At 42.2% G+C, this 12761-nt stretch overlaps 1 protein-coding gene across 7 annotated transcripts in view; it reads right to left on the bottom strand.

The window, feature by feature from the left end:
- LOC109725888 (U4/U6.U5 small nuclear ribonucleoprotein 27 kDa protein) overlaps positions 1–12298 on the bottom strand; it is a 40379-nt gene extending 28081 nt beyond the window's left edge. For all 7 annotated transcript variants that reach the window (XR_002220363.1, XR_002220364.1, XR_002220365.1 and 4 more), the window contains exon 1: positions 11590–12298. Coding sequence is in view for 2 of the 7 variants with exons in the window: in XM_020255285.1 (XP_020110874.1) it covers positions 11611–12252 (642 nt within the window). In the remaining 5 variants the exon portion in view is untranslated. The remainder of the gene's footprint in view (positions 1–11589) is intronic.

Here is a 12761-nt window from a genome sequence, read left to right as displayed (position 1 = left end):
CCACTGGGCGTGGTGAAGTCCCCCCAAAGGACAGTCCCTAGGGTGGTTCGAGTCCCCCGTTATTAAGAGATTTTGGGTTGTGAGTTATTGAGGTTAACAAGGTTAACCGGCAAGATTGGGTAAAAGCCAAAGTAAAGTTATGGATTAAGCATGCATGCATGAGCATTCTATATTTGATTATATATCCACTAACATCTTTCTTACAGGCATAGTATTAGCATTAGCATGGTTACCTATTCCATTTCTTTAAAATACTTAACCCTGAATAGACCTATTGGGTAAGTCGACGAGGTCGGTTGCCGAACCCACTGGAAACTTCGTTGTAGTTCTCACACTACTAACCCTACAGGTCCGAGCACGAGCGGGGCGGCGGAGGACCGTGGCAAGGGTATTGCGCCATAACTAGTGGTCACCGGGACTTATGCATTAGTCATTCCTTTTGCCTACATGTATCAACTTATTTTGTTGATTTAGAATTGTAAAGTTGAAAACATATCATGTATTTTGGAGAATGACAAAAATATAAAGAATTATGATTGAATGGAAAAAGATGTAATAGTTTTAGTTACAAGTATTTGGTTTAAATGTAATCAAATATTGTGTGTGGTTGTATGTTTAGCTTAGAGCATTCGCTTTCGTTGTTGCTTGCCCTCGCGCAAGCCTTGTATAATTGCAAATTACTTTGGTTGATTGCTTAATTATACTTATTGTTAGAGCCTTGGGCGGACAGGGGAGATGCTGTCCGTTTGGCATCTGTTGACATGACCCGAACCCGACCAAATAGGCGGGGATTGGGGCGTGACACTAATGGCCCAAAACCGCATGAAACAACTGGCGGACAGACATCGCCGGGAGAAAGAATAGAAGGTGGGGGACTGGGTCTACCTTAAGCTGCAGCCATACCGACAAGTAACGGTTGCTCGCAGGAGGAACTCCAAGCTCACGGCCAAGTACTACGGGCCATTTGAGATCGAGGCCCAGATAGGAGCAGTGGCTTATAGATTGAAGTTACCTGAAGGGGCAAAGATTCACCCCGTGTTCCATGTATCGTTACTGAAGCCTGGCCTCGCTCCTTCAACCCCCGTTTCGCCGGAATTACCTCCAGTGGCAGAGAAGGGACATATAGTGATGGAGCCTGGGGAGATCTTAGATCAGCGCGTGGTCCGCAGAAACAAAAGCGCGGCAACAGAGGTATTGGTTCGGTGGCGGGATACCCCAGTGGAGCAAGCAACTTGGAAAGACTATAAGGTCCTCAAGAAGCAATTCCCAAACTTCGACCCTTGAGGACAAGGCTCGGCTTAAGGGGGTAGGGTTGTTACAACTGCAAGGAATAATGAGGAATTAAGGCGCTAATTCAAGTAGGAAACTAGTAAGGAAGAGAGAACAGGAGGCGATTCTAGGGTTACCCAGGGTCGGAACCTCGGAGTGGGTAAGAGGCCAGGAGATGGAGCGGGTTCATCTACCGATTCCGCCGCTACGCCTTCCAGTGGCCCAGGCCCAGGCGATCAGAACCCCAAGAGGCACCGGAGTCCAACCCATTCTTTTGAGTTTACTTTACATTTACTCTTGGGCCCAGTGGGCCTATAAATAGGAACTGTGTAACTAATTCAGAGTTAGTTGAAAATGAAAATTTCTCTTCACTTTCTCTCATTCTATCTCTCTCTCTCTCTCACTCACCCTTCCCTCACTCTCGTTCTCTCTCTTCCCTTCTCTTCCTTTCTTTTCTTGCTACCCCTGATTGGCAATTCCCCGCCACTCCGGCGATCTCCGTAGTGGGGAAATCACCATTGTCAAATCGAGAAGGCACGACGAATGCCCCACCCTGGGAGCCTCGGATCAGGGCTCATCATCATCGGTGCCATCCAGTTGGGGATTCCCTAATCGGTTGCACCTCAGGAGGCGGCCGCGGCACTGATCGTCATCGACGACATTCCGCTCAGGATTTCTCCATCCTTGCGAGTGCGCCTCCGATTGAGGTGTAACACCCCAACCTCTCTTTTTCCTTATTCTCTCCTTCACAAGAAAATTTTTGCAAAATACCTCCTCCACCATCTCTATCTTCTTCTTCCTTACTTCTCACATTTTTTTGATTAATCTTCTTCTTCCCTATTTCTTTCTTCTACGAGCTTCAACCCCTCGCAACTTGGAGATGAAGTTAGGATTATGAAGAAGAGTAGCTTGGAGCTTCCAATCTTCAATCTCGTCATCTAGAACGTGGATTAATCTCGTTTTAGAGATAAGTCCACTTGATTTGAGCCTCTAATTTAGAGATTTTTAGGTATCCTTGGGATTTTGGTAGTATATGAAAAATTAGGGTTTAAATTGAGATTTTACAATTTGATGGTTTTTAATTGGAATGATGGGTTGAAAACTCTTATATAGGTTGGATTAGAAGCGCCAACAACATCAATTGGAATAACTACAAGAATTTATGTTATATACTGAACTTCAGTGTAATATACTAAACTTTTTCAAATAGGATAAAGTACAGATGAAACCCACGCAAACACAATTTAGATGTGTAGCCTAAGGCGAAGTTTGGATGAAAAAGGATCAAAAACGAAGTTTCTGAAAATTGAAACTTCAGAGTCCGACTCTGAACGTTGATTGGGAAGTCCAAACCTTTATGTTTCTAAAACTTAAGAATCTGAACCTTGCAGAGGAAGTCTGGACCATGAGCAGTTTTCGTGCAAGAAAACATTCAGTATCCGAACTTTGGATGGAAAGTCCTGACCTTGAGGCGTCAAAGTCTAGACCTTGAGGGATTCAAACTTCGGCTGCAAAATAGTCTAGAGAACCTTCGAGATCCGAATTTCCTGGGGCAAGTGCGGATTCTCCTCTGCGGGAAGCTATGTATAGGAAAGGGCTCTTTCATGCAAAATGTTGCAACTCTTGGGTTAAGTTGCAATTGTTACAACCACTCTTTATATAAATCTCATAAGAGAAGAAGCCGTAATCTCCTCTCCTCTTCGCTCTCTTGCTCTCTTCCCTCTCCAACCCCCTCTCACGCTCTACTCCATTGCTCCCTCTCCTTCTAGCTTTGAAGGAAACGGAGGCCAAATTCTTGCTCCTCAGTACGCGTAGGTGAGAGTAGGAGCTTCGAGAGAAGTAAAAGACGACCTCAACACAGGCGAGGTTTTCTTGGAGGAAAGGGAAAAGCTTGTGAATCTAGGTGAGTTGCTCTTGAACTCCTAAATTCTTGGGATCGACCTTGTTGATTTCATGTTGTGAGAATTTCGGAGTTGATTTGGGGTTCCTTTGTGTTGAAGACGTAGTGTTAGCATCATGTGGAAAAATCTAAAATTTTCTTAAGAAAAGATGGAGAATCCCCAAATTGGTGGAGTTTTGATTATATTGGGAAACCCCAAGACATGTGTGGCAAATGTGTATTTAGTGTGTCTGAGCTAGAGTTCAAGCTTTGAAGCCTTGAGGCCTCTTGGTTGGATATATCTAGTAGTATGTTGAGTTCTGGAACCCTAGAGGAGTTTATGATGTTTTTGTATTTCTCCTTAGGACCAAGTGAAGGTTGAGCCAAAGATGCGTGGTAGACGTCTAGTTATGGTTCAAGCTAGGTACTCAGTCCAGAATGGTCCTGCTCCACCATTTAGTTCCACTGTTTCTATCCTTCTCTTTTCTTCACCCTTGATATGGTCGTGATGCCCTTAATATATGCTTGCATGAGGATAGGATAGATGTTGAATTCAGTTGTTAACTAGCATGACTAGCGTTGACATTACACCTAGTGATATCTACAGTTCATGATTTTTATATTATACTTGATCGCCTGGTAGAGGTACTTGACATACAAGATTAGAACTCAGCCTTATAGAGGAAACCATCATTGAAGAACTCAAGATTTCAACTCGCGTTGTAGAGGCACTTATGATTGACATTAGGGGCATGCTAGTTGGGATCTTCGTATGTGGATATGTATCGTGTAGTAGCAGACCTTGCCTTGTAGGGGCATCATGATTTGATATCACCTTGTAGGGGCATTGATGCATACCCTTTTGTGATTGACATATTTGCCTATAGAGGGCGTCGAGATTGATATATTTATTGGATCTGCCACTAACCCTAAGCATTGTATATGACTATAGCTTGCGGCACAATGGTATTGAGATAGACACTTTTGGTGGTCGTGTTCCCAAAGTCCCTCCAAAGTGGGTAGTCGTTATATAGCGAACATGACAATCACACGCTTGCGTGGCAAGAAGCGGTGATGGCCAACGCGGCCTTGTACACAACGAGGTAACCGTGGCAGTGAATTCTCGGCAATGCTTTGTTGGCAAGCTTAGGTCGGATCCCTGCGACCAACAGATGGTTAGATTGGATACCATTGAATAGTTGGAGTACTTAAGAGGCATAAATGCATAAGTATATACTTCGTTATTATCATTGTTGTATTATGATGAATTCTCCTTGCTTATGGTTATCGTCAAGGATTAAAGTGTCGTGGCACAGGGGCATGCCATTGTTTGCCTAGTACGGTACAAAACAAGTACGCTTCTGTGCCAACACGTGGCACGCTTGCGTGCCGATGAATACGCACGACCTCCTAATGGTACGCTTTGGCATGGACTTATTTTAATTTCTTTTGTCCCAATAAGCTCTTATAATATTATTTTGAAAGGTTTAGTCAAATAATTACGAATATTGGTTATATATAACTTACTACACTCACCAATTAACATAATGATAAGCTTTTTTATATGTATAGTACAACTATACCTTATAGAGAATAGAAATTAAAATATAATAATAAAATTCACAAGTACAATAATTATATAAATTTACATCTTTACAGANTATAGAGAATAGAAATTAAAATATAATAATAAAATTCACAAGTACAATAATTATATAAATTTACATCTTTACAGAAAGATGACTACTTAATTCTATATAGATCATTGCAGTGGATCATAAAAATTTGTTAGATCTACCCATAAAATTTAGCAATAAATTATATGACAAATAAATTAAATAAATTTAAGTATCAATTGATTTAATTTAGTTAATTTTATCAATATTTTCAACCTTCTAATTCAAAAAATAGAATTTTATGCTAGATATGCCTTGAAATTTGGTTATCAAGTTCGATATTATTCCCTTGATTCGCTGAAAGCTTCACAGTGCAACAAATTTGGGAAAAACAATGTGGAAAAAAGTGGATGCCTGTGGTGGAAGCGAAGGGCTCGGGCCGGCACTTCAATCCGTGGTTACCATAGTATCATAGTGCAATTGATTCCTTACAGCTTTTTGTAATATCCCAGACCCGTCGCAACTCGCTGATGACGATGTCACGCCTCGGGACCACCCATTTGGTCAGTTCAGGCGCGCGCACAGACCGCCGAACGGACAGAGCCTTCCCTGTCCGCCCAAGGCTCAACAAACAACATGTATAAAGAGTTTGCCCGGCAAAACAACAATATACATGATTTGCACGAGGGCAAAAATACAAAAGCGAGTGAGAATAATAACTAGCCATTACAACCAAACAACCAACCTTTAATTACATTAACCAAAATACAACTTTCTCCAATTGTCATTACATACATTTTTCATCTCTCAAAATATGACCTCTACAAGTTCTCTCATCATTTACAAGGTAGCAACATAGGGTAGAACTAAAGCATGGAGGTCCTCTACCTAGGGCACTATGCCCTTGCCACGATCCTCGACCGCTCCGCTAGTGCTAGGATCTGCAAAACAGTAGGGTGAGAACTAAAAGAAGTTCCCAGTAGATTCGGCCGCCGACCCCGCCGACTTTCCCACTAGGTCTAATCGGGCATAAGTAGTAAGGAAAGGAAATATAATTCATAACTAATGCATTTACTATGCCTGTAACATGAAATTGTAAATAAACAACCTACTATGCTCATGATGCATGTCATGTCTATGCCATAACCCAATCATCTCGGCCAACCCATAGGTTAAGCCCAACTCACCAAACCAAATCCCTTTAGTCGGGGAGAATTCCGCTACAACCCGCTAAGACCGTCTGCTGGGGAGAATTCCGCTATCGCCTAGATGTGACAACTCCGAAGCTCACTGCTTGAGGTGGCACGACCACCATCAAGCTAATGAGACTATATGTGAGGATGATCCAATCCTCTAACTTTGAGGATATCATGCTAACTAAGGTCATACTACTCGGGATGTACCATTCCCTAGCATTCAATGCTACAAGGTGCTAAATAACTCATTTAGTTATAAATGTCACCAGTGTACTATATCGTCTAGGTTCACATTTTGGTTCATGCATCTATAGGGTTCTCACGTATCCAATGTTCAATTCTCGATTCAAGTTATTAACTTTACTTTAGGAACATGCAAGAAATTCACAACATAATACCATATAACCCTACTATGCATGATCTCTACACATGCACATACATGATCAATATGGTGACTTAAACATAAAGAGAAATTCAACCATTTCGGATCGCACCACCCACCTCGAGTCGATGCCAAGATGCGAGAACCCAAGTCCCGCAATTTATCGTCGCCGATTTAGCTTGACCCAACACTAACGAAAGCAAAATGGCAAATTTTCCCAATAGAACACTGTAGGCTCGTAGAAACTCCAATCTAAGTTGCTCAACGCGTCAATTTACCCTTCAATTAAGAAAGTAAGAGATCAATTTCACCATAGACCTCATTTTCCATAAAACCCTAATTTTGGCCCTAGGGTTTACACCCTCAACAAACACCCAATTTTCTTGGGGATTCATGGATTAATCTAGTTTAACATCTCTTAAGGACTCCAAAAATACCATTTATAAGAGAGCTAATTCAAACCCTAACTCATATTTTCACAAAGACTCACCTTGACCACTTTTGCACCTCAAGCTCCCACTTGTTCTTGAGCTTCCTCTCCCTAAAAGCTCCAAACGCCTTAAATCTCCTCCAATGTGCTTTTGTTGGAGAGATTCTAGAGAGAGAAAGAGAAAAGTTGAGGGAAAATGAGAAAATGAAAAGGGTTTCTCATGCAAAAGGGTGAGAATGCATTGGGGCCTATTTATAGGTTCTCATAATTGCAAACAAGCCCTCCATCCTTTAACATTTGCAACAGTTCAGATTTTGCACTTCGCAGAGCTAAGTACCGATACTCGAACTGGCATACCGGAACACGAGCCCCCCAATACCAGTACCCACAACTTGGTTCTTGAACCTGAACATTGGATTTTTAGGTCATCTATTGGGTTCCGGCATGCAGCCTCTAGTACCAGTACATGGCCTCTAGTACCGGTACCCCAGGCTCAATTCCGCAAAACCCGAGAGCTGGTTTTTCTGCACTTGTATTGCGTACCGGAACTCATCCTAATTCCGGTACTCAACACAAAACCTGCAGTTCCAGCAGACTAAACACCTCGAAGTCCATTTTCGCGCCCAATTTGCGCCGAAAACACTTGAACACTCCCAAAACTCACTTCTAACCATTCCAGAGCCTCCGAAGCAATATAGGAACTTCACCAATCGCCCCCATACCACACTTGTTTTCTTCTGGCAGATGGATCCAACCCGCATGGTGTCCACTCCACTCCTATATATTGCCCAACCCGTTAAGCTGATATTTATTTACTCCACTGGCCCTTGGTTGATGCTAGATTATGTTGGATTTTGCCCTTTTCTTCCCCATCTCTGGTCGCTCTTCTTCCTCCTTCACCTCTCTGGTCGCTCTGCCTGTCTTGATCACATCGGGGTGTTACAGCTCCCTCCCCCTTAAGACGACCCTTGTCCTCAAGGGTCGAAATCGGGGAACAGCCTTGATGCTCCAGTAGTCCTCCCATGTGGCCTCCGCCTCGTCCAGGTTGCTACACTTGATGAGAGCCTGAGTTGTCTCCATGTTCCCCCTCCGCACTATCCGACGATCCAGTATCTTCTCTGGTCATGCTAAAAGCTAGCCCTCGTTGCCTATTAGCGGTACAGTAGGTGACATCTGGGAGGAGGACGGGATCCTCCGCTTTAGTGAAATGTGGAACACGGGATGGATCTTTGATCCTTCAGGAAGCTGCAGCCTGTAAGCTACCGGACCTATTCGTGCCAAGATTCTAAAGGGCCCGTAGTTCTTCGAGGTAAGTTTGACATTACGCCGCAGTGCGACACTGCTCTATTGGTAGGGCTGAAGCTCCAGGTAAACCATTTCGCCCTCCTAGTACTCCTTGTCCACCCTCCTATCAGCATTTTGTTTCATCATGTTCTGTGCTAAGCCTTTCCCTTAGGATTTTTATCACCTTGTCCCTTTCCCGACTCCATTCCTCCACCAAAGGCCATATGTATGCTTAGATTGGTTACTGCGTATGTGGGCAGAGGGTACCCATACGAAGCCTGAAATAGGGTCATCCCTAGGGAGGTGTGGTGGTTAGTATTATACCACCACTTAGCCAAGGTTAACCATTTGTGCCATTTCGGTATTTCACTTGTAATGAGGAGAAGATGGTTCAAGAAAGAAAGGATGGGAAGCTGAAGCAAGCCACAATAAATAATGCGTGTAAAAAGGAGTTGATAGAGAAAGCTTCTAGAGACTTTGCCCGATAGATTTATGATGCCGAGATACCTTGTAATGCCATTAATTATGATAGTCTTCGAGTAGCAATTGAGTCCATTGGGCAATATGGTTGCGCCATAAAACCACCGTTCGCATGTAAGTTACGAATTTTTATTTTTGAAGGAGGTTAAGAGGACAAGAAATATTTTGAAGTCTTATGAGGCGGAATGGGCGAGAACTGGTTGCTCTTTAATGTCAGATGCGTGGAAGGATAGAAGAGAAAGACCCTTGATAAATATTCTAGTGAACTCTCCAATAGGCACAATATTTCTTGGATCTTTTGATGCTCCTAATTACATTAAAATAGGGAAAGAATGTTTGAATTATTGTACAATGAAAGAGCCCGTTGGGGAAGCAATTATTGTGCAAGTTATTACTGATCGAATCAGCTAATGTAGCAATTGGTAAGATTTCGATCTCCCACAGTTTTTAACTACTAATTTTTTATGCTTCGTATTTCATATTTAGGGGCTTTTGCTTATTTACCCCTTACTATTCAAAATTTTCAAATTTATCTTGAAATTACCAAAATACCCTTCTAAACCCAATTTCCATTAGTAACCCTCAGAGTTTGTGGACATTTGAAGGGATTTTTGGAAATCAATAAGGGCATTTTGGTCAACCAAGGGTATATTAGATATTTTTGAAGTTTTGAGAGTATATTAGATATTATGCCTAATAGTCATATAACTAATAGCTATAATCTCTCTTTATTCCAATTTTCCTTAAGGAAATTGTTAGAAGTCAAGAGACCAAATTTGTGTTGGACTTCATGTGTTGCCCATTGCATTGGTTTAATGCCTGAGGATATCGGAAAGATGCCAGTAGCGCATAGAACCATACAAAGAGCAATGACTTTGAATAGCTCTATATTCATAACAACACAAGTGTGGTGAATATGATGAGACATTTCACGGGCCAAAAGGAGTTGCTTAGGTCGGCATAACAACATTTGCCACTTCTTTTCTCAACCTTCAACGATCACACCATCAAAAAGATAACTTGAGGAAGATGTTTACATCTGAAGATTGGACCAAGAGTAAATAAGCGAAGCAACAATCGGACAAGAATTACTAGCATAGTAATGATCCGCACATTTTGGACTAATATAATATATACTCTAAAGTGTTTGGTCCACTTGTTCGTGTTTTACAATTAGCTGATTGCGAGAAGCGATCTTCAATGAAATACATCTAAAAGGTCATGGATAAAGCAAAGGAAGCCATTGCAAGATCATCCAATGAGAAGGAAGAAAAAGATATTGAAATTTTCAACATAGCTGATAGGTGGGAATGTCAACTCCACCCAATGCATGCTGCTGGTTTTTATTTGAATCTCACATATTTTTGCTCGAATCCAAGTATCGAGCAAGATGACAAAGTTATGTCGGGGCTATACAAGACTCTATAGTGATTGGTTCCAAGAATTGAGAAATAAGATAAAATAAAAGACCAACTAAGCGTGTTGTAGAGCATGCGACCTTTTTGGACATGACTAAGCAATCCGACATAGAAATACAAAGTCACCACATATACTATTACTTGTATACTATTAGTTTTCTTAATTCTAAATTTCTAAATTGTGATACAATTATAGAGAATTGAGATTCTATGCTCTTAAAAGTACCAAGTCATTGGTGCTTGTAGGTTTTCGGCCCTTGGATTAAGTGATGTGCGATTAGGATGATAGTGATCCCCTAGGGTTGAGTGGGTGGGTGGTTAAATAGTAAAATCTAACGGGTGAAAATGGTCAAATGGGTAGATCTAACGGCAGAAAACTTACAAATACCAAGTGTTTGGTGATTTTAAAAGCACCATAGCAGGACTCAATTATTGAAAGCAAAATTTAACTATTGACTCACTCTATTCTATATCAATAGCTGAGTGGTGGAGATCGTATGGATCTTTTACGCCAAACTTGCAACAATTTTTTGATCGAACTCTTATTTTCTCTTGTAATGCATCTTGTTGTGAATGAAATTAGAGTGAATTAGAGTGTGTTTGTTTGGTCTCGAATGCATAAGCCGCTAAACTTGAACTATGATTTATTTTCTTATGTTGCGGCATAAATTTAATATGCTTATTCGTTGATTTCACTCTTTTGCAGCTTAAATAGTAAAAAAAGAAACATTCTCCTCTCCCGTAATCAAAAGCCTCTCTCAAATCTTAGGTGTCCAATTGTCCATCCCGATTTTCATTCCAATAATATACCAACCATGTTTGGATGATTCCGCATTCTATTTCTCATTCCAATGAAATCCAATTTCATTTCTTATTCTCATTCCAATCATCAACCAAAGATGCCCCTAATTCATTACAAGTCAAGCTAATCAAAAGAAAAATATTTATCTTCCATAACTTTTTGCAAGTGTCAACATAAAGAATATGGAAGACAATCTACACAGCCGACAACTTCTTTTGTTGGGCAACAAACTTACGCTTGCTAAGAAGAACCAAATTCAATCTAAGCAACTTCCAAATCTAGAAAGTTAAGCACAAAGTTTGCCTCTTTATGGATAGTCTTTCCAGCTCGATTTGACCCTAAATTTGTTGAAGATACTACAAAATTATAGACTGGTATTTTGAAATTAAAAGGAGCCATCACAAAAATGTAAGTATGTATTATTATCCAAATAATATATGAATACAAATTCGATCCATATTCAAATCCGAAGAAATATCTAATCATATCCGAATCCGTTCTTAACGGATATGGTAACAAAAATTTAGCATCCAATTATTATCCACATCCAAATTCATATTCGAAAGAAAACATAGATGCAAATATGGTTTCGTCTAATATCCGACTGTATCTGATCCATTTTCACCCCTATCTACAAAAGCTAGAATCTTATGCCACCCTCGGATTCATCCTCATCAAGGTGTGAAAATTAGATATCAAGAGGCATTAATTTTGGAAGTTTATGAAAATGGGCAAAACTACTACAAAGGATATATAACAAGGAAAAAGGAAAAGAAAACAAAAAAGAAAAAGGAAAAAAGAAGTCGAACATAGGGAATCATGAAAACCCTAACCTTTGGAACTGAGACAGGGTGCTAACGGTTGCGTTCCGGAGGAAGGGGCCGATTAAAGCCTCCTCTGCGATTCATATATTGTCTCGGCTGCCGCTTTGTCACCACCCTCACGCCGCTAACATCGGCCCCTGGCACGGGCTTCCCCTTGGTGGAATCGAACCCTAACGGAATCCCAAACTGCTTCATCATCTCCAGTTCCTCTGTGTTGGCGTCCGTTGGGACAGCTGCAGCCTCGCCGTCCGCCGGGCCGCCGCTGCCACCTCCTTGCTTCTTATGGTTCTTGGGAACGCCGTCTGCAAGCTCGGCCGAGGCAGCGGGGGGGAGGTCATTGCTGCCCTCGCGGCGGCGCTTGCGGCGGTGGGACTCGGGGGAGGGGGAGCGCCGGCGATTTTGGTGGTGGTGTTGGTGGTGGTTATGACCGTGGCGGCGGCTAGAGCGGTCGGCGGAGCGGGAGCGGGAGCGGGAGCCCGAGCCGGAGGGGGAGCGGGACGGGGAGCGGGACCGCTTCCGGTCTCTCTCGCGCTCTCGATCTCGGTCGCGGTCCCTGTTGCGTTCCCGGTCTCGATCTCGGTCTCGGTCGCGCTCCCGCTCTCGATCTCGGTCCCGCTCCCGCTCTCGATCTCGGTCACGATGCTTCTGTTTTTCGCGCCGCCTATCCGCCATAGCCCCGCTCTCGCCTTGCGCGCAAAAAACAGCGGAGAGAAGACGAAGCGAGCGGAATTTGAGGACTTTTTTATAAAATGGCCCTCCAAAAATTTAAAATTTGCAAAATGACCTGTCAAAATTTTATTTGAAAAATTAACCCTACTTTCGCTACGTGGGCGTCACGTCAGTAGTTTCCTATGAAGGCGGTGAATGGTTCACCGTCTTCATAATATTCCTTGTGACGGCGGTGAACCATTCACCGTCTTTAGTGCAAATCTCACGCCTCAACGCAAATTCGCCTTGCAAATCCCACGCCTCAACGCAAATCTGCCTTTCAAGTCCGTCTTTCAACTATTGTTGTGCCCTTGATAAGATGGCGAATCGTTCACGGTCTTTATAAGGCAGCGAACGATTCACCGCCTTTAGTGCAAAACCTGCGAATCCCGCCAAAATTACTAAAAATTTTTCTAAGTCCTGTAGTTGGTGTTGAAACACAGATAAAACAGTGAATCATTCACCGTCTTATA

Source organism: Ananas comosus, linkage group 20 (assembly GCF_001540865.1).
Source record: "Ananas comosus cultivar F153 linkage group 20, ASM154086v1, whole genome shotgun sequence".
NCBI classification, from domain to species: Eukaryota; Viridiplantae; Streptophyta; class Magnoliopsida; order Poales; family Bromeliaceae; genus Ananas; species Ananas comosus.
Note: the sequence above shows the minus strand (reverse complement) of the source record. Positions and strands in the feature narration are given on the sequence as shown.